Source organism: Eptesicus fuscus, chromosome 9 (assembly GCF_027574615.1).
Source record: "Eptesicus fuscus isolate TK198812 chromosome 9, DD_ASM_mEF_20220401, whole genome shotgun sequence".
NCBI classification, from domain to species: Eukaryota; Metazoa; Chordata; class Mammalia; order Chiroptera; family Vespertilionidae; genus Eptesicus; species Eptesicus fuscus.
In genome coordinates this window covers 17,350,549-17,372,294 of record NC_072481.1, presented here as the reverse complement: position 1 = coordinate 17,372,294, position 21,746 = coordinate 17,350,549, and the positions used below count along the sequence as shown (strand labels likewise).

The 21,746-nt window shown below is 45.1% G+C and overlaps 1 protein-coding gene across 1 annotated transcript; it reads right to left on the bottom strand.

The window, feature by feature from the left end:
• Positions 1-15,041: 15,041 nt before the first annotated feature.
• Positions 15,042-18,765, bottom strand: ATP5IF1 (ATP synthase inhibitory factor subunit 1). The gene is made up of 3 exons (XM_008147991.3): positions 18,611-18,765; positions 18,426-18,517; positions 15,042-15,306 (listed from the first exon to the last, which is right to left on the bottom strand). Exons 1-3 carry the CDS (start codon positions 18,695-18,697, stop codon positions 15,159-15,161), a joined length of 327 nt encoding a protein of 108 aa, XP_008146213.2. The 5' UTR covers positions 18,698-18,765; the 3' UTR covers positions 15,042-15,158.
• Between the last annotated feature and the right edge of the window lie 2,981 nt (positions 18,766-21,746).

Sequence of the window (21,746 nt, the reverse complement as noted above, 5' to 3'; positions counted from 1 at the left end):
TGCTTGATCTCATTCCTTTCCTGGCCTTTAACTCTCCCTTTGGGAGAAAGTCTCTCCCACCAGCCCCTCAGCACCTGTAAGCTGATTTAATCTTCAGCCCCCTTCCCACAGATTCTCTTCCTCACAGTTTTTCTTCAGAGCTCCACTTTTTTTGTTTCAATTTTAAAGCCATTGTTAACTCTGAATAGAGAATCATGGCTGGAGCAAGTGGACTAAATGACCTACAAAGGTCCCCTCTGAAACTTCTGAGTCTAGGCTTATGATTCCAAAAATGTCCCTTATGGCTTGGTCTTCTGCCTCCAACTTCTTGGGAGAAGGAAATAAATCTCACCCTCTGCTGAGCTCCCAAGGCACTTGATTTGGATCTCCTTTATAAGACCTATCACTTTCTACCTTGTGGTATAATTTTCTGTGTGCAGGTCTTATCTGACCCTTTTGATTATGAGTTATTTGAAGATAGGGCCCACATCTTTGTCTTCTGCCACATGCCACCTAGCCCAATGTTCTGGCCTTCAAGCCCTTCTTCCAGAAGTTCCCTCTGCAAATCTCTGCCTATTGAAATCCTACCCAGCATTCAATGTCTTCATTCATGTTTGTGGCCTGAATGAAGGCTTTGAAACGCCACTTCCTACAGAAAACATTGCTTCTTCAGCTCAGCTCCAAGTCCTCTCTCCCACTCCTCAACACATTGTTTCTACTTCTTTATTTTTTTAATTTTTTTATTGATTTTTTACAGAGAGGAAGAGAGAGGGATAGAGAGTTAGAAACATCGATGAGAGAGAAACATCGATCAGCTGCCTCCTGCACACCCACCACTGGGGATGCGCCCGCAACCAAGGTACATGCCCTTGACCGGAATCGAACCCAGGACCTTTCAGTCCGCAGGCCGACGCTCCATCCACTGAGCCAAACCGGTTTCGGCTGTTTCTACCTCTTTATACCATGGGTCTTCAACATGATGCAGCAGCCTTGTTATGTCTACATAGCTTACCGCTTCTCTCTAACAAACAATGGAATATGTTATTGACTACTTTTGAAAGGGAAGAAACTTCAGCTTACTTAGAAAGGTAAAACTTAGCATCAGAGTCATATAATATCTTCTTTTGACTGTACCAGGCTGTGCCAGAGCTTATTTATTTAGTTATTTATTTTTAATATATCCTATATAAGAAAAGGCTAATATGCAAATTGACCAAACTGCTAAAGGACTGGTTGCTATGATGCACACTGACTACCAGGGGGCAGACCCTCAACACAGGAGCTGCCCCCTGGTGGTCAGTGTGCTCCCACAGGGGGAGCGCCGCTCAGCCAGAAGCCGGGCTCACAGCTGGTGCACCAGCGGCAGTGGCAGGAGCCTCTCCCGCCTCTGTGGCAGTGCTAAGGATATCTGACTGCTGGCTTAGGCCTGCTACCATGGGGAGCGGGCCTAAGCCATCAATCAGACATTCCCCAAGGGCTCCCAGACTGTGAATATCGTGCACCGGGCCTCTAGTATTTTTGTATATTTAAGAGAGGAAGAGAAAGGGAGAGAGATAGAAACATCAACGATGAGAGAGAATCATTGATTGGCTGCCTCCTGCACGCCCCGCACTGGGGATGGAGCCCACAACCCGGGCATGTGCCCTGACCAGGAATCAAACCCTAACCTCCTGGTTCATAGGTTGACACTCAACCTCTGAGCCAGGCCGGCTGGGCTGTCAAAGCTCCTTTAATGCAGGAACTGTGCCCAGTTGTGTCTGTATCCCCCACTATCATGTACTGATTCCTCAGTAAATATTTTTGAGTGAGTCAATATGAATACTTTCCTCTGTAGAATAACCCTTTAGAATCTTCAAGGAAGTGACTAAATTTTTTCAAGGTTTCACTTACAAAGTTAGAGATTTTGTGAAAAGAAAAGGCAATACTGATATACTAAATTGCATGAGCTTTTGTTACCAGTCTCTAAGGAAGGAAAAGCTCAAAAGAGGCACAGATACTACCTTTTGCTGAACTCCAACAATAGTCCAGGATTCATCTGTTATCTCCTGTAACTCTCACTACAACCTGGTGAGGTAGGCATTATTCCCCCATTTGACAAATGAGGAAACTGAAGTTTAAGAGGTGTGTTGGCCGTGGTCTGAGAGTTTGGTAATATGTCGAGTAAGGATTCAAATTCAGGCAGGAATGACTCTAAAGCAGAAACTCCACTGTACCACTAATGAGAGAAGAAGCTGAGTGTGTATGTAAGAAGCAGGCTAGCACAGGGAACTAATGCGTAAAGCAGAATTCCAATTAATTGGGAGTGAGAAACACGATGATCAAGTGGCCTATAAGAGATGGGCCAGGCATGCCTTTTGATAGGAGAGCCTCCATGAAAAGCCAAGTTATCTTCTGAAGGTGGTTAGGGCAGCTGGAATCTGAGCCAAAAGGAACCAATGAAAATATGTCATGGAACTGGCTCCATGCAGAGCAAACCTGCTGGTCAGTCCTCTGGATTCTTCCTTTTTTCTTTCACCCAGGAAATATTTATTGACTACCTAGTATGCACCAGACAGTGTCCTGGGCTCTGGAAATCCAACCAGTAAAACTTCAGGTCCAGTGGGGCATGGCCCAGTGACTCTGGCTGAGTTTATTCCTCCCCTCCCCTATGACTAGTATTTTTGGACCTCTACTTTCTGTTGCCATACTCTCTGTACTCTTGCATCAGCCATGCCGAGGCCACGGATTGACCAAAGCTTTTATTATTCCTCAATCACATTCCAGTCCTGAAGCTACGTCTACATTGCATTTGAAATGCTTTTGGTTTCCTCTGCTTCAGACCCTCTCTCGGATTTTAACTCTAATGGAAGTCTCTTCTGTTTTGTATTCATTCTTTCTGAATTAATTTTATAATCCCAAATTATGGGGTCACTTTGCTATAATGACTTTGTCTCTGACCACACCTGGGGCTATGATTTATCACCCACATGTAATATCCAAAGCTCTTCTCATTGTTCTCAACACCTCCCCGCCGCCCCCCCCATCTCAGAATACAATCCCTGCCTTGGGAGAGCTTTCAGGGGAAAAGCCCAACTCCTACAGGTTTAAGAAAGCCGAAGCGGACTCACCCTCTGCGGCTCATTCACACATTCGTCCATTCAGTCACTCATTAAGCAGTCATTGTGGTAGATGCTGAGGGAGGTCCTCCTGCGCTGACAGGTGCTGAGCTGAGGAGCTACACAATTAAAATGGAAATTGTCCCCTGGAGTTGTGCTCCAGGAGGCAGAACAAACGGACTCTCGGAATCAGAGCCAACCGTCTCTCAAGAGCACTGCCCCAGGAATCCTAGTTTGTAGCTGTATGACTGAAAGAGAATCCCCCCCCCCCACCCACCCCAGCTCTTAGAACCTGTTTTCTCATCTGTAAAACAAAGGGATTGGAAATTAGCTCTAACCCTCTAGAGCCACTGTGGAGAGGACTGGGCAATGCATATAATTCGGTTTAATTGATTATATACTGGGGACGGAAACCAGGTTTCAAAAAAACTCACTCCTCTTAATAAAATCAAAGCAAATCAAATACAAAAACTGACCAGCTGGGTGCTTTGGGATAATTCACTATGAATATAGGTTGGCTTTGTCGGCTGAATGAGTCCTTAGCGCCCCCTACAGGCAGGACCGTGCTACAGCGCAGAACGGACTGGGAAGAAGGGTGGACTGAGGTGCCCCAAACCGTTTTGAGTTTATAGGATTGTCAGGTCCCATATCACAGCCTGAAGGCCCTGAAAAGTGGGCAGGCAACAGCTAAGTAAAGATCGTGTGGATGCTGAAGATTCCCTGCTTCCAGGAGGGACCAGACCAGACTCCTCAAGGACCTTCCAGCCTGAATGCACTTCCCATTGTTTTGGCCTACTCCTGCATTTTACAGGCAGGAAGCCTGAGGTCCAGAGAGAATAATTCATATGTCCAAGGTCCTCAGAAAGTTGGTCACAGAATGGAGACTAGAACCTTGGGGTCCAGACCCCCAAGTCCAGGGCCACCGACAAAGGCTGCCCCAGGAGTGACACCTTTCCAGGAAGAACAATTCTCTTTGTTCCGGCGTCTTCCTCTATTTCCCCCTCTCCACTTCTAGAGGCCCTACATCCACTTCTCAGACACCCTGAGGCTGTCCCTGGAGCAATGGCCCTGGCTCCCATCACCTTTCCCAGCCCACCTCTTCCTGCCTTTAAGATTTCCCTCCTCTCCAACCCCGAAAAAAAAAGTTGCACTTGGATTAGGATATCAGAGCTGAAGGTTTTTAGCTGTGTGAACCTACGGAAGTCACATCACCTCTCGGAACGTGTTTCCTGTGTAAAATGGGGCAATCCACTGGGGCTGTTGTGAGGATGAGCGCTAATGCATACAAATCCCTTAACAAGGCTTGATGCAGATCAAGTGCTCAATAAACTGTAATAATAATAATTATTATTATTTATACTGTTGCTGTTATTTGAAAGTACCTAACTTAGTGCAGGACGACAGTGGGTGTTCAAGAAAGGTGATTATAACCATTAATATTGCAGAGTTTGAAGCACGGAGCCTGGCATGGGGCAGGAACTGAATACATAAACGGTGGTTAGTACTCTTGCTTTTTTCACCCAAAGGCTCCCAGTACGTTGGCAGTCCTACTGCCTCTCTCTCTCTCTCTCTCTCTGTCTCTCTCTCTCTCTCTCTCTCTCTCTCTCAATCTCTCTCTCTCTCTCTCTTTTTATTGTTGACACTATTACAGATGTCCCCAATTCTCACCCCCGAACCCCCGCCCCCTCTTTGTGATGTCTCTCCGGAGGAGAGGCTGCACCACTTATTTTTGCTCAGCAACAGGCTCCTCTGACGTAAGCCGCCCCGGCCAGTGAGCAGGCAGCGGGGCTGGGTTACCCGGCAGCCAATAGCAGCCCGAAGCGGCGCGCAGGCCTGACCCGCGCTGGTTTCCAGGCGCTGGAGAAGCTAACCCCTGAGGGGGCTTTCGGGGGCGGGGTTTGTCTCCAAATGCTCCTGGGTCTGCCTACCAACCAGGCTCTGATTGGTGCGGACCTTGGAGGCCCGCCCCTTCGCTCTCCCGGCCCCGCCTTCGTGGGAGGGGGGGGGGGCCGGGACTATCCCGTCTGTTTTTTGTTTCTTTCTTCCTCACTTTCTATTTTTTTTTTTATTTTTAATGAAATTTTGGTTATAACTTAGTTTTGCTCTTCCGAATGATGTGACATGTATTATTTAAGAAAATTTGGGATATACAGAAAAGCATAAAGGTACAAAAGAGATGGCCCGAATATTTTCACCTTTTGTTTTTTTTTAATGTTTAAGGCTTTCGGACTTAAGCTAGTCTTACACTTCTTCGTCGTGCTATTGTAAAAGCAAGCGTAACCCTGGAAGCGACCAAAATGCCCCTCAAAGGGGACTGGCTGGAGTAATAAACAGATTCGTCCTCACAATGAAACATCACGCAGCACAGAAACGGAGGGACTGCTCTACTGCTCTGCGTGAAATGAAAATGTGTTCAGGATTTAATATTAGGTTAAAACAAAAAGCAAGTTGCACGATCATACATATGGAATGATCTCAAAAACATATATGTACATGATTATACAGAGGCAAGAAAAGTCTGGAATTAATGGGCAGTTTGCAACAAATCGTTAGCATCCGGTTACCTCTGGGGTGGAGGGGGATAGAGAAATTGTAAGACTTTTTATTCATTTCTATAATATTTGTGTGTGTTTTTAATTGTTTTAATTGACCCTAGAGAGAGAGGAAGAGAAAGAGACACATCAATCTGTTGTTCCACTCATGGATGCATTTATTCTGTTTTGCTTTTTAAAAGAACATATATTTTTATTGATTTCAGAGAGGAAGGGAGAGAGAGATAGAAACATCAATGATGAGAGAGAATCATTGATTGGCTGCTTCCTGCACGCCCCACACTGGTTAAAAAATTGAGCCTGCCAAAGGAACTAAAGAGGCACTTTTTAAAAGAGGACATACCGAGACTGTATGTCCAAGGCCAAAAGACTGTATGAAAACATGCTCAAAGTCACTAACCATCCGAGAGATGCAAGTCAAAACAACAATGAGGTACCATCTCACACCTGTCAAAATGGCTATCATCAACAAATCATCAACAAATCAACAAACGACAAGTGCTGGTGAGGATGTGGAGAAAAAGGAACCCTCGTGCACTGCTGGTGGGAATGCAGACTGGTGCAGCCACTGTGGAAAAGAGCCGATCAATGATTCTCTTTCATTATTGATGTTTCTATTTCTCTCTTCCTCTCCCTTCCTCTCTGAAATATTAAAAATATATATATTTTTTAAAATTTAAAATAAAGTTGCTTCTGTGAACATTATTGATGCCTGTCTTATTCAGCTCTGGCTACCATAATAAAATATCAAAGACTGAGTAGCCTAAACAACCAAAATTTATTTTGTCGCAGTTCTGGAGGCGGGAAAGTCAGAGTTCAAGGTGCCAGCATGGTCGGGTTCTGGTGAGAGCTCCCTTACTGGCTTGCAGGTGGCTGCATTCATGCTGTGTCCTCACATGGCAAAGAGCTAGCAAGCAAGTTCTCTGCTGTCTCTTCTTACAAGGTCACTAAGCCCATGATGAGGGCCCCATTTTCATGTCTTCATTTAAACCTAATTACCTCCCAAGTACTCTATTTCCCAATACCATGACACTGCGGTTAAGGCTTCAACATACATATTTTGGAGAACACAATTCAATCCACAGCAACACCTATGAATGGGCCTAGTGCTATGCTTGGGTTGGGGAACAGGGCTGAATAATACCCAGAATCTGACAGCCAGGATCAGATAGATGAGGAAGATAAAAGCAGAAACAGAAGTAGCTCAGATAAGCCCAGACACCTGAAAATAGTCTGACCAAGTCACCACTGGCCTTAAAACTCTTCATGGCTCCCATTGTCCAGGCTGTGTATGGTCATTCAATGGGTCATACATATTTGGTCTGCTGATATAAGCTGTTCAGTCCTCTGGGCTCAACAAAAAATAGGATTAGTTGCTAAGATTTTTTAATATTAGGAGATTTGACATAAGTTCCCCAACTTACGAATTTTCTTAGAAAAGAGGAAGATGTATTAACACTGGGTTTGCATTCCTGGGGCCATTGGTGGGACTACGTAGCTGAACCTGTCTTTTCCAGTTTTTAGTTCCCATAATAACAACACACAGACCTCTTATTTATCTGCCTGGCTTCTGTAGGAACCTGAGTTTGAAACCCCTGAATGGGGTCAAGATTATTTAACAAGGTATTCAAAGCCCCATGATGGTCCTGTGCCTTCCCTTTCATCTGAACTTCCTTCTACTCTTGCTCAAACACACTGTTGCTCAAGATCAAAGGGTAAGGCAGTGACAGAATGGAGATTAGAACCAGGGTTTCTCATCTCACTACCCAGGCACTTTTAACTACCTCATTTGGTTCTTTACTCATTAACTTGAGGTGCTTATTTTTCTTGATAAGACCAGGCCAAAGTCAGCCAATTTGAATAAAACCAAATGGAATGAAATGTCCAGAGGTGGAAATTTTTGCTACCAGATGTGCAGTCTCATAGATGGCTCTCATCAGCTTCTCACTCCCCTTGCTCACTGTACCCCAACTTTCTGGCCACTTGCTGTTTTTTGGCCATGTTGAGCCACTCATCTCAGGTTCTTTGCCTTTGCTATTAGACTTCAGCTTGGAACACTTTGTACCTTCACAGCTTATGCTAATGTAATCTTTAGGCCTCACCCTATCAGCTCACTCTATAAGGTGACCACCTTTTCAGATCACACTATATAAAATAGTTCACCTCCAGCCACTTTATGTCCCTTTACCCAACTTTATTTCTTCTTTCACCTAACATATATACTTGTTTATTTTTTTTGCCTCCCTCACATTACTGAAGCTGTATGAGGGCAGGATTCTGTTTTGTTGTTGTATTCCTGGCACTAGCACAGTCCTGACACAGTAGGCATTCAACAAATATATACCGGATGGGTTGTGACCAATGGTTTGGCTGGATGATCAGGGATTTGGAAGGAAGATGTTTGGGGGTGACAAGAAACTGTCTCTAAGGGGGGGGGGGAGATATTTGTGTCCAATGTGAATACTTACCAAAGAGTGACCTTGGCAGAGGAAATGTTAATAATCAAGTGGAGTCCTGACTGGCAGGGCTCAGTGGTTGGCGTGTTGGCCTGTGCACCAGAGGGTTGAGGGTTTGATTCCCGGTCAAGGGCAGTACCTAGGTTGCAGGTTTGATCCCTGCCCTGGTTGTGCGTGAGGGAAGCAACCAATGGATGTTTGTCTCTCACAATGTTTCTCTCTCTCTCCCCCTTCCTTCTCCCTTCCACTTTCTCTAAAAATCACTGGAGCCTGGATGGTGTGGTTCAGTGATTGAATGTCAACCTATGAAGCAGGAGGTCACGGTCAGATTCTCTCTCATCATTGATGTTTTTCTCTCTGCCTCTGTGAAATCAATAAAAATATTTTTTAAAAAAGATAAAAGAGTCAAGATCACAGCAACAGGAGTGAACCTAGGATGAACTACCTAGATTCAGGAAAGGAAGTCACAGAGGCAGAAGTGAGCCATGCTGGGCTGCATGGACTCAGGAAATAAGTTACAGAGGCAAAAGGGGGCCCCTTGGAGACAGGTTCAGGAGGTTAGTCTGGGATAAGCTGCTGCTGCCTGCTGCTCCCCTGGTTGCAAGTCTCATGGGAATCCTCAGAGCTTAGGAGAAAGAAAGCAAAGATATAAACCCCAGAAAAAAAGTGGGGGGTAGGGCCTGCAGGTGTGCTCAAGGCAGACCAGGCACTGGCATCCTTTGTCTTAAGCGTTTTTATGTTTTCTGAAGGTGGGAGTTCTAGAGAAGGTCTCAACTGAATATTCAACAGCTTTCTAGGTGTGCCCTTTAATAAGCTGGTGCATCAAAATGAGTGTAGAGGGGAGTTTGGTATCATTCTCCGGTCAGCTTCACTGCTTTACTTTTATTTTGGTTCTAATTGTTGCTGTTTCTTTTGTTATTTATTTCCCTGACTTCATCTGTTCTGGGGTTTGGCTGGCACTAATGGCACTAACTGGGTCCTGTTATCTATCTCCTTGACTAGGGTGATTTAAACCACTCACTCTCTAGTTGGGGAGCAGAGGTGCAAACCATCTGCTCCTAAGCATCCTTGCTTAGGGGAGATAAGACCTTGGTTAGCAGGCTGTTAATTGCTCGACCTTCTTTAACTACTTGTCTCAGTTTCCCTCATTCCATTTGCCAAGTAAATTGTCCTAGCGTCTTGCCTCAACATCAAAAATTCAGATACAACAAGTATTGGTGAGGATGTGGAGAAACTGGAACTCTTGTACATTGCCGATGGGACTGTAAAATACTGCAGCTGCTATGAACAAAGTTTGGCAGTTTGTCAATAAGTTAAACATAGAATTACCATATGACTCAGCAATTCCCGCTCCTAGGCATGTATCCAAAAGGACTGAAAACAGATGTCCAAACAAATACTGGTACATGAGTGTTTTTAGAAGCACTATTCACAATGGCCAAAAGGTGGAAACAAGCCAAATGTCCATCAACTAGTGAATGGATAACCAAAAGTTGTATATCTATACAATAGAGTATTAGTCTGCCATAAACAAGGAACGAAGTATTAAAACATGCTACGTGGGTAAACTTTGAAAACATCACACTAAGTAAAAGAAGCTAGATGCAAAAGGTCACATATGATATGATTTCATTTATATGAAATATTCAGAATAGACAAGTTTATAGATAGAAAGCAGACTAGTAGTTGGGTGGCTGGGGGAATAGAGAGTGACTACTTAATGGGTATGTCATTTGGGGTGTAATAAAAATGCAGTCAAACTGCTAGAGGTGGTGTTTGCACATGTTGAATATATCAAATGCCACTGAATTTTACACTTCATTTATTTTTTAAGTTTTTATTGCGTTTTTTACAGAGTGGAAGAGAGAGGGATAGAGAGTTAGAAACATCAATGAGAGAGAAACATTGATCAGCTGCCTCTTGCACACCACCTACTGGGGATGTGCCCACAACCAAGGTACATGCCCTTGACCGGAATCGAACCTGGGACCCTTCAGTTCGCAGGCAGACGCTCTATCCACTGAGCCACACCGGTTAGGGCTGAATTTTACACTTTAAATCAGCAGTTGCCAACGGGTGGTCCATGAGGTCGGAAATGTTGGTGACCACTGCTTTAAATGGTTGAGGATTCATTCTTTGTTACGTGAATTTTACCCAATTACAGAAGAGTGGTGAACAAGGAGGAATCTGTGGAATCTGCTAACTGTGAGTTTGTGCCAGGTGGCACCAAGCGAAGCAGTGGCTATGTGTCCCCATGCTCTTTGTTTCTTTGCCTGCTCCCAAGCTTTTTGTTCCTTTCCAGTGCTTGCAGTTAAAGATTCCTTGAAGTAGGGTACAAGTGGTTTAGGTGTTTTCTGCTCTAATAGAGGACTACTCTACCTAAACAGAAGAGGTAAAGGAGGGCGGGAGGGAGGCTGGAAAGAAGAAAGGAGGGAGGAAGGACTGAGAAGAGGGACACTGATTATGCTTTCAAGTGGCCACCGCCCCCTCCCCCCCACCGGAAGATTGGTAGGCTCTCAACCACACTACCTCCTCTTTCCCATCATTCCCCACCATGTTCCAGCTGGACAGGCTGAACTGTGAATGCCCCCAAACCCATGCTTCTTCACATGCTGTCACTCAGCCTTGAATGCCACCCCTCCCTTTTATCTGGCTGCTGCTAACACCTTTTCCACGGTGCGGGCCCTTCAAGCCCCAGGTCTGGGCAGTGCCTGTCCAGTATCCTCCCCAAGCACTCTGTACGCATCACCATCAGAATGTTTCCCACACTGTTGTTTAGTCACTTGTCCTTCCCAGTCAGCTGTGGGTCCCGTAAGGACAGGAGCTTAGATTGTTTGGTAGTTGTATTCCCAGTGTATATCAAGTGCCCAGCATACAGTAGATGCTAAATGTAAACTTTATTTATATTTTATTGATCTTTAGAGACAGATGGGTAGGGAGAGAGAAACATCAATTTGTTGTTGCATGCATTGGTTGATTCTCGTATGTGCCCTGACCGGTGAATGAACCAGAAACCGTGGCATATCCCGACAGTGCTCTAACGAACTGAGCTACTTGGCCAGGGCTTAATTTTTAATCTACACATTTTAAAAGATCTGAAAATGGATTATGTAGGTTATGCAGCAATGCATATTTGAGAGTAGTGGAATGACCCAGAGTCCTTTTTATGGAAATCAGACGACAAAAGGTGACTCTTTTTCAATTATAGTACTAGTACACTGCTTGGTGAGCAGAATTTTAGTCCGCCCTGGCCCCTTCAACTAGGTGTCCTTATGCAGGGAACAACCTGCAGTCCATACCTTTACACCCGTGGTTCTCAACTCGAACCACATATTGGAAAAACCTAGAGAGCTTTTTGAAAATACTCATGCCCAGGCCCCCCTCTCAGAGATTTGGATTTAACTGGTCCTGAGGCATTGGTTTAATTTTAAAACTCCCCAGTATTTCAATGCGCAGCCTGGGTTGAGGATTACCACTTTGTATTTACTGATGTGAAAATCTAAACCCAGCTCTATTGCAAATGTGTGTGCACTATATAGGCATGCATGGACGTGCTGATGGGATTCACGTCACAGCCAAAATCTAACACAATGCCAAGTCCAGGCATTTCAACATTTACTGCCAGGAACCTCTGCCTGTGCCACCCACCCCCAGATGTCCAGGCAAGCTCCCTGACCTGTCTCACATTGAGGAGGGAGCTAATAGGCAGCTGAACCACAACACTGGGACTGCAACTCGAGATTGTGGGACTACGAGTTCTGAAGTCAAGTCTGGGCTCAGCACAAGCCTGGCTGTGCGACCTTGAAAAGTTACTTCACCGTCCCCTGCTTCAGTTACTTTGGTAATGAAATTAAACTAATGGTATGGACACATTTGCCAGAAATATAATGAGATTTAATGAGTCAAGTATTTGTTAAGTGCTCCATAAATTGTTGTGCAATTGTTAAGTAAGTTCATTGTGTGAAATTCCATTGAAATATTTATTTTTTAAATGGCTCCGTGATTTTTTTTTTAATACATTTTTATTCATTCTAGAGAGGAAAGGAGAGGGAGAGATAGAAACATCAATGATGAGAGAGAATCACTGATTGGCTGCCTCCTGCATGCCCCACACTGGGGATCGAGCCCGAAACCTGGGCATGTGCTCTGACCAGGAATCTAACTAACGGTTCATAGATTGACTCTCAACCACTGAGACACCCAGCTGGGCTGGCCCCGATGATTCTGACACAGGTGGTTGGGAAGCTGTTTAGACAGATCTGCTCGTAGAGTTCTCTGGCCCCTGCCTTTTCCAAGTTTTGTGTGCTCAAGTCTTCTTGAGTTTCTGAAACAATAGCCCCTGTTCTTTTAATAAATTACTTTTTCTCTTCCTTAAGCTAGCCAGTGCTGGTTTCTGTTACTTGTAAACAAAAAGAACTTAAAGTAATGCAATAAATCAGTACAGTATTTTCCAAATTGTATTCTATGGAAGGCTATGTTCTAAAATGTTAATGTTATCCCGGGCCAGGGTAACTCAGTTGGTTTGTGTTGTTCTGATATAATACCAAGGTTGCAGGTTTGATCCCTTGTCAGGGCACATAGAAGCATCAACCAATAAAATCTAAGTAGAACAACAAATCGATGTTTCTCCCTAAAATCAATTAAAAAAAATAAAATGTTCATGTTTTGTACAAGAATAATGCTTAATATACTTTAATTTTCATATCCTCAGCCCTGGCTGGTTTTGCTCAGTGGATAGAGTGTCAGCCTTCGGGCTGAAGGGTCCCGGGTTCGATTCCGGTCGGGGGCATATGCCTTGGTTGCGGGCACATCCCCAAGTGGGGGGTGTTCAGGAGGCAGCTGATCGATGTTTCTCTCTCATTGATGTTTCTGGCTCTCTGTCCCTCTCCCTTCCTCTCTGTGAAAAAATCAGTAGAATATAATTTTTAAAAAAATTTCATATCCTCAAATAGCTTTCATATTAAGAACTATATTATGGTGATGGAAGGATACTTGACTTGGGGTGGTAAATACACAATACACTATACAGACGATGTATTGCATTGTATATCTGAAACCTATATAATTTTATTAACCACTGTCACCCCAATAAATTCAATTAAAAAAAAGAACTATGTAGCTATATCATTATTATATTTAATAAAATGCCTTTACAAAAGTGTTCTACGCCCAAGACCAGCAAATTTCAGAACTATTGTATTTGTAGTATAGTGGTCCTCAAACTTTAGTGCAAATCAGAATCACCTGCGGGAGCTTGTTAAGATTGTTGGGTCCAGCCCAGCTGGCGTGGCTCAGTGGTTGAGCATCGACCTATGAACCAGGAGGTCACAGGTTCGATTCCTGGTCAGGGCACATGCCGGGGTTGTGGGCTTGATCCCCAGTAGGGGGCGTGCAGGAGGCACCCGATCCGTGGTTCTCTCTTATCATGGATGTTTCTATCGCACCCTCTCCCTTCCTCTCTGAAACCAATAAAAAATATATTAAAAAAACAACACACACACTCACACACAAAGATTGCTGGGTCCCACCCTCATTCTCAGCAAGTCTGTGATGGGGCCTGAGAATTTCCATTTCTAACAAATTTCCCAGATGCTGCTGGATCATGGACACTTGCTAGTTTTAAATTAGGCTGCTCCAAAATTTATTTTACTTAAGAATTCACGTTGATTCATCATCTTCATCTTAAAGTTTTAACTTTTACTTGCTTTATCCAATCATCATTAGACTTTTAGGGGATTTTGTATGCCTTTATAATTTTAGTAAAAAAAAGAAAGCAAAAATGATCCTGATTGTGTGGTTCAGTTGGTTGGAGCACCGAAAGGCTGCCAGTTTGATTTTGGGATGGGGAACAGGCCTGTTTTTGGATTCGATCCCTGGTTGGGCACACACAGGAGGCAACCTTCCACTTTCTCTAAAATCAGTAAAAACATATCCTTGGGTGAGGATTTTCTTAAAAAGCAAAATGAAAGATGTTACTTGTTCCTTATGTCATTTGTAAATTTTCCAAATTTTGTACTGTTGCAAAATTTTTAAAAAGGCATGTGACCTTACCATGATCATTTCTTGTACTTTGTCTTGGAGGTCATTTTGTTACTGGCCACTTGAATCTCAGTACTTACACCTCGGTACTATTTACAAACTTCCCATCAGCAGCATCATGGACAAGTGTTTTGGAAACAGCCATCTAGTGTCCTGTCTGCAAGAGCAGGGTCAATGACTTGTCCAAGGTTTTATTACTCAATGGCCCTAAAGGCCTTTGTGTAATACTAGGGTCTTGCAACAAATTGTTCATAGTAATTCTGGGGCAAATGATCTATTGAATTGTTGAATTGAAAATGTCTTGCCAATGGCCCTAAAAATCACTTCAAAAATAAATTTTTGTTTTGGCTTAGAGGAGTTACACTACTAGTTTGTTAAAGTCTATTTTGAATCAAGAGCAAGCTCGGTGGAGCAAAATATAACCTAGGATATAACTGTGATTCTCTGCTATTAATAGAATTGGATTAGAAATCAAAAACCCTAGATGCCAAATTTCAACTCTAATTTACTAACCATAGGCAACACATCACTTCTAATTCCAGTTCTCTCAATCTGCACAAAAATAATTGGAACAAGGATAATTAGTTCATATGAAGAGTTCTCTAATCCATCTTATAAATGCAAAATGGACAGATGGTTCCTTGAATTGTATTTTTTAAGCAACTACTCATCTGTTTTCCAGGCTGCTCTTGACCTTGGATTGGGGTTTACCCTTCAAGCTTTCTCTGAACCTCTGACTCAGACAGGGGAAGGGGCCTCTCCCCATGTCATACCTGCCTCCCCCAGTTCTCCCCATGTGACACAGCACTTAGCATGTTGTGCTTTGTCTTTAAGCTCCCTATTGCAGATACCCTGTCTGACACATTTTAGCATTTAGTGTTCCCCCACCCCTCTCCAGACGATAGAAGGCTTAGACACAGTTCACTGATCACAATTTATTATAATCTGTTGGCAGCATAGATACGATATTAGTTACCAGAACTATGTCTTCATAGAGGTGGACATTATGTAGCCATTCTATGGGGAACTGCGTGCACTTAATCATCAGTATGATCTTTCAGTTTCTTGATGTTCTGCTTATGCCGCTCAATTTCTTTCTGCAGACGCTCAATCTCCTTTTTATGATGAGTGATCTCATCTTCATGGTGTTTCTTCAAGGCTGCCAGTTGTTCTTTAGTCCGCTCTCTACAAGCAAACAGTGGCTCTGGGTTTAATCCTAGTCCATCACTCGAAAGAGATCTTTAAGCAGAACCTGCAATACCTAAGGCAAAGGAGTCCCAGTCCCACGGGAGTCTGGCTTCTACCTCCTCAAGCCCCACTAGTGAAACAACACTCCACCGTAACATGTACCCATCTGTAGGAAATGACCAAATGACTCCATTTTTCTGGTGCTAGTGCCTGAAATTCCATCATTCACGAGCTATTCCTTTTACATTCCTCATTAGAGCAGAAAACTCCAGAGAGGTATGACGTATGTCCCCAATACCTTATTAGAGGAATAACCAAGAGAAAAGAATCCCTTTTTGGGGAAATAAGGAGTAGACAAAGGGGTACAGTGAAAGGACAAATATTTGCAATCTATCCTAATTTACCTAGAGAAATGCGTGGCCCACTGTAAAGGCCAAAAAGAGGGGCGGGCGGGGGCAGGGGGTGGGGGGGAGGAGAAGGGCCTCTTGCATGGGCAGTACTTGGCAGTCCAATTGAGAAACAATATAGCCCTGGCTGGGTGGAAGGTTGGTTGGAAGGTTGTCCTGTACATCGAAAGGTTGCGGGTTTGCTTCCTGGTCAGGGCACATATCTAGGTTGTGGGTTCAAATCTCACATTGCAGTGTGTATGGGAGGCAACTGGTCAAATGTTTCTCTCACTTTGATCTCTCTCTCTCTCTAAAAAAAACCACAAACAAAAAAACCAATAAAAACATCTTCGGGTGAGGATAAAAAAAGAGAGAGAAAGAGAGAGAGAGAGAGAGAGAGAGAGAGGGAGGGAGAGAGAGAGCCCCCTAGCTGGTTTGGCTCAGTGGATCGAGCTTCGGCCTACAGACTGAAGGGTCCCAGGTTTGATTCTGGTCAAGGGCACATGCCCAGGTTGTTGGCTCAATCCCAAGTAGGGGATGTGCGGGAGGCAGCCAATCAATGAATCTTTTTTTTTTAAATATATTTTTTTTATTGATTTCAGAGAGGAAGGAAGAGGGAGAGATAGAAACATCAATGACGAGAATCATTGATTGGCTGCTTCCCACACGCCCCCAACTCGGGATTTAGCCCGCAACGTGGGCATGTGCCCTTGACCGGAATCAACCTGGGACCCTTCAGTCCACAGGCCGACGCTCTATCCACCGAGCCAAACCGGCTAGGGCAGAGCAATGATTCTCATCATTGATGTTTCTCTCTCTTTCTTCCTGTCTGAAATAAAAAATATATCTAAAAATATACAGGACATCGATGCAGGTTGTCAGAAACCAAACCAGAGAGGGTCAGACCTGCATTGCCACCATCTGTCCATCATCCAGATATCATTGCTGTCATGTACACATAAGGAACTATTTGACATTGAAACTGGGTTTCAGAACTGTTGGACATTGAAATTGGGACTCAAACATTTTTTGTTATTATATGTCTATTTCTAGTCTGCAGATGCAAGATTTTTTAAAGAAAAGAAATGGGGAAAAATAGATACAGAGGCAAAAAGCATTGAACAGACTGTCAAACTACAGCGGGAAGGCAGGGGAAGTTGGGGGGGGGGGGCGGGCTGTAAGAAATCAACCGAAGGACTTGTATGCATGCATATAAACATAACCAATGGATACAAGACATGGGGGGGGGGGGGGTGGCAGGTGAAGCTGGGGGGAGGTCAAAGGGGGAAAAAAGGAGACATATGTACTACTATTTGTAATACTTCAAACAATAATAATAATTTAATATATATATATATATATATATATATATATATATACACACACATACATACAGGAGCCCAAGTAGGTGGTCTTTAAGGACTGTACTTTTTTCTTTAAGAATAGTTTGTTGATTTTTACAGAGAAAGAGGAAGGGAGAAGAAACATTCATGTAAGAGCCCACAACCCCAGCATGTGCCCTGACCGGGAATGGAATCAGCAACCTTTCCGAGCATGGGCGAGGCTTAACCAACTGAGCCACACCGGCCAGGGCCAGGGTGATAATTCTTAAGAGTGAGGAAGAGAAGGCAGAAGTGAAAAGATGGTCAAAGGAAAAGCAGAGAGATAAGTTCTATGCTATTCCTTACTGTGCAGAGAAGTCAGTAAAAGATAACTCAGGGTTGGTAAAAATGTAGAGGCCTAGCCCACTCCATACTCTTCTTTTATTATTGTTGTTAATCCTCACCCGGGGATATTTTTCCATTGATTTTTAGGACGAGTGGAAGAGAGAGAGAAAGAGAGAAACATCCATGTATTGCCTCCTGCATGAGCCCGGACCAGGACCCTGGCAGGGAGGAGCCTGCAACCAAGGTACTGCCCTTCCGGACCCGGTCCGCATGCCAGTTGCTCTCCAGAGGCTCTATCCACTGAGCCAAACCAGCTAGGGCCCCACTCCATACTTTTTTAAAAAATATATATACTATATTTTTAATTGATTTCAGAGAGGAAAGGAGAGGGAGAAAAAGAAACATCAATGATAGAATCGGCTGCCTCCTGCACGCCCCCTACTGGGGATAGAGCCTGTCACCTGGGCATGTGCCCTGAGCGGGAATAGAATGGTGCCTCCTGGTTTACGCGTGATGCTCGTCCACTGAGCCACACCGGCGGGGCCCCGCTCCATACTGGGCGGAGCCGGCCAAAAGTCTCCAGGAAATGAGGAAGGGAATTTCAAATCTGGAGCACTCAGCTCCTCTATGACCCACTCGCTCTGGCCAAGTTAGGCCTTTGGAGGTCAGGGGATGCATCCTTCAGGGGCTAGCAAAGCTAAGGCGTGTGGAGGAGAACACATCATGGAAGGATGTATATTGGGTGTTGGATCCAGACAATGCAAAGGATCTGGGGGCGTTTCGCACGATCTGGGAAGAACTCCACGGGTGGGGATGGTAAATGACTCCGGAAGAATTGGGCCGTGGAGAAGTGCAGGTGGAAATGGCTTGGATTGGGGGCCCTGGGACTAATCAGCAGGTCACCAGGAGCAAGGGTGTCATGGGTCCCGGAACCCGGGAGCTCTGCTGGGGGGGTGGGGCGACCTGGCGCCGGGGAGGGGTGGGGAGGGCGACTGGAAGTTTAAGAAGGCCGGGAAGGCAGGCTCTGCGAGATCTAGGGCTGGATCCGCCCCGGGGGCCTCACCGGAAGTATCGCTCCTCTTCGGCCTTCTCTTTCTTTGCGAAGGTCCCACCGGCTTCCCTGATGGCGCCCGCGTCCGAGCTGAAATTAGCTGGCTGCGGAGAGAGACGTGACATTGGGAAAGGTGTGGGGGCGGGGAGAGGCGCCCGCGCTCAGGGCTGGGGCAGCGGCCTCTGCCGCGGGCCTACCCGTTCGCAGCCGAAGCCTCCGGCTTGCATGGCCCTCACTCCCCGCACTCCGAGCCGCAGCCGCGCCGCCGACGCCGAGACGGCCATGGTTGTCAGTGCCGCGCAGCTCCGGACGCAGAGGTGCCGACTCCCGGGGGCGCTAACGGCGCTGACGGCCGGCGACCAATCCTGTCCACGGAGAGGCGGGATGAAGCCGGGAGGAGCGAATCAGGAAAGGGAGGAGGCGGGGCTGCTGGGGTTCGCGGCGAATGCTGAGCAGGAGGCGGGCCTGTTCGTAGCCAACCCCTAGCAAGGTCTCCTGGGCCAAAGGATAGAAAAACAAGAATGGAGGACGTTGGAGGCGAGTCCCGGGCGAGGGAAGGCGAGAAGCCATTAGATTGAAGCGTGCCATCCACCCCTCACCCCACGATTCCAATCCCAAGTTTATTATTGTTAAGCACCCAAAGGAAACCTTCCCTTTCCTGGACCGCTAGGGTCAATAAGATACTGTCTGTTAGAGCGTAGGGCCCAGGCACTCAAGGGTCACGTGTTCGGAACAGGTCCCTGGATTCAAGGTTGCAATCCCCGCCCCCCTAGTCGGGGCGCCTTTGGGATGTTTCTCTACCCCCGCCCCCCTCCCCTCCCTACTACTCTCACTCAAATCAATGGAAAAAAATATCCTCTGGTGAGATTAACAACAACAGCAAAGATGCTATAAGAATAGTAAGGTAAAAAAAGATTGGTAAGATGCTATAGGGATTGGAGTGTGGATATCTATATCCAAGATATCCGGACTTAGCTGGGTTGTGGGTAAAAATGTTGTATATATATTTGATCTCTTAACAGGTATCAATGTCCTTTCGTTGCATTGCCATTTCACTATAAAGTCTCAGCTTAAATGTCACCTCAGAGAAATCACCCCTGATCTCCTTAGTCATTCTATCATAGCTCCCTGTTTTGTTCTCTCTCTCTCTTTGCACTTTTCACTTCCTGAAGTTATCAGAGTCGTGATCAAATAGGCATTAAATTAATATTTGTGAAATGAATGAATACGTTATCAAATGGTGTGGTGCAATGAAGAGCATAAGTAGGAGTCTAGGCAAGGCTTTGCCTTGACATTCCTTCAGCCATGAGCAAATATGAACAAGAAAATAGTAGTTTATATAGCCTTTGCCTGCCTATGTCATATTTTCTCTCTGGACTCAGTTTTTTCCCTCTCCTGTAGATGAGAGAGTTAGGCCAGATTATCTGTTACTCATGATTTTAACACTTCTTTGTTTTCTATGAAATGGTAGAACTATTTTTATTAATCATCTTTTGGTTGGAAAAATGCCAGTCCTGGTTTGTATAACTTGGGAGAAAATGGCTGTGGGGCACATTTTCAAATGTTCATTGCAGAAAAGTTGGAAAAAGACAAAAGCAGGGTAGAAATAATAATCATTTATAATTCCTACCTGGTGATAATAATTTGGTGTGTTTCTAGAATGATCTTTAAGTACCATTCCACTTTCAGAAACTCTGTTTCTACTTCTCATATTGCTGTTTCTTGATTATCTCCTAGGCTGGGCATCCAGTGGAGGGTCTTACAGAGTTTGTGTAAAAGATCCATCTAGGCACTAGGATGACTGTAATAAAAAAAATAGAGAAATTATAAAATTTCAACATTGCTGGTGGGAATATAAAATGTTTCGGCTGCTGTGGAAAACAGCTTGGCAGTTGCTCAAAAGTTAAATATAGAATTCCCATATGATTCAGCAATTTCACTTTAGGTATTTGGTATATACACCTACCCCCCCCCACCCCCCCCCCCGCCGTCCCCCAATAGAAAATTGGTACTCGAACAAATACATGTAGCTTCAGGTTCATAGCAGTACTATTATCACAATAGCCCAAAGCCAAAAGATGGAAACAACCCAAATGTACATCAACTGATGAATGAATAAAAGAACAGTGGAATATTATTCAACCACAAAAAGTAATGAAGTAATGATACATGCAATACCTTAGATGAACCTTGAAAACTTGCTAAGTTGAAAGAAGGCAGACACAATAGGTCACATAGTGTATGGCTGCATTCATATGAAATGTCCAGAATATGTAAACCTATAGAGACAGAGCATAGAATGGTTGTCCGGGTTTGGGAATAAGGGGAATGGGAGAGGTTGTCCGGGTTTGGGAATAAGGGGAATGGGAGAGGTTGTCCGGGTTTGGGAAGTAAGGGGAATGGGAGAGGTTGTCCGGGTTTGGGAAGTAAGGGGGAATGGGAGAGGTTGTCCGGGTTTGGAAAGTAAAGGGGAATGGGAGAGGATGTCCGGGTTTGGGAATAAGGGGAATGGGAGAGGTTGTCCGGGTTTGGGAATAAGGGGAATGGGAGAGGTTGTCCGGTTTGGGAATAAGGGGAATGGGAGAGGTTGTCCGGGTTTGGGAAGTAAGGGGAATGGGAGAGGTTGTCCGGGTTTGGGACTAAGGGGAATGAATGGGAGAGGTTGTCCGGGTTTGGGAAGTAAGGGGAATGAATTGGTGAGGTTGTCCGGGTTTGGGAAGTAAGGGGAATGGGAGAGGTTGTCCGGGTTTGGGACTAAGGGGAATGAATGGGAGAGGTCCAGGTTTGGGACTAAGGGGAATGAATGGGAGAGGTTGTCCGGGTTTGGGAATAAGGGGAATGGGAGAGGTTGTCCGGTTTGGGAATAAGGGGAATGGGAGAGGTTGTCCGGGTATGGGAAGTAAGGGGAATGAATGGGAGAGGTTGTCCGGGTTTGGGACTAAGGGGAATGAATGGGAGAGGTTGTCCAGGTTTGGGACTAAGGGGAATGAATGGGAGAGGTTGTCTGGGTTTGGGAAGTAAGGGGAATGGGAGAGGTTGTCCGGTTTGGGAATAAGGGGAATGGGAGAGGTTGTCTGGGTTTGGGACTAAGGGGAATGGGAGAGGTTGTCCGGTTTGGGAATAAGGGGAATGGGAGAGGTTGTCCGGGTTTGGGAATAAGGGGAATGGGAGAGGTTGTCCGGGTTTGGGAATAAGGGGAATGGGAGAGGTTGTCCGGGTTTGGGAATAAGGGGAATGAATGGGAGAGGTTGTCCGGGTTTGGGACTAAGGGGAATGAATGGGAGAGGTTGTCCGGGTTTGGGAATAAGGGGAATGAATGGGAGAAACGGCTTA

Coding starts and splice junctions, on each gene's coding strand:
- ATP5IF1 (XM_008147991.3), bottom strand. CDS start 18,697: ATGGCCGTCTCGGCGTCGGCGGCGCGGCTGCGGCTCGGAGTGCGGGGA. Junction 18,518..18,610: donor GAGGCTTCGGCTGCGAACGG/GTAGGCCCGCGG, acceptor CTCTCTCCGCAG/CCAGCTAATTTCAGCTCGGA. Junction 15,307..18,425: donor GAAGAGGAGCGATACTTCCG/GTGAGGCCCCCG, acceptor GTTTGCTTGTAG/AGAGCGGACTAAAGAACAAC.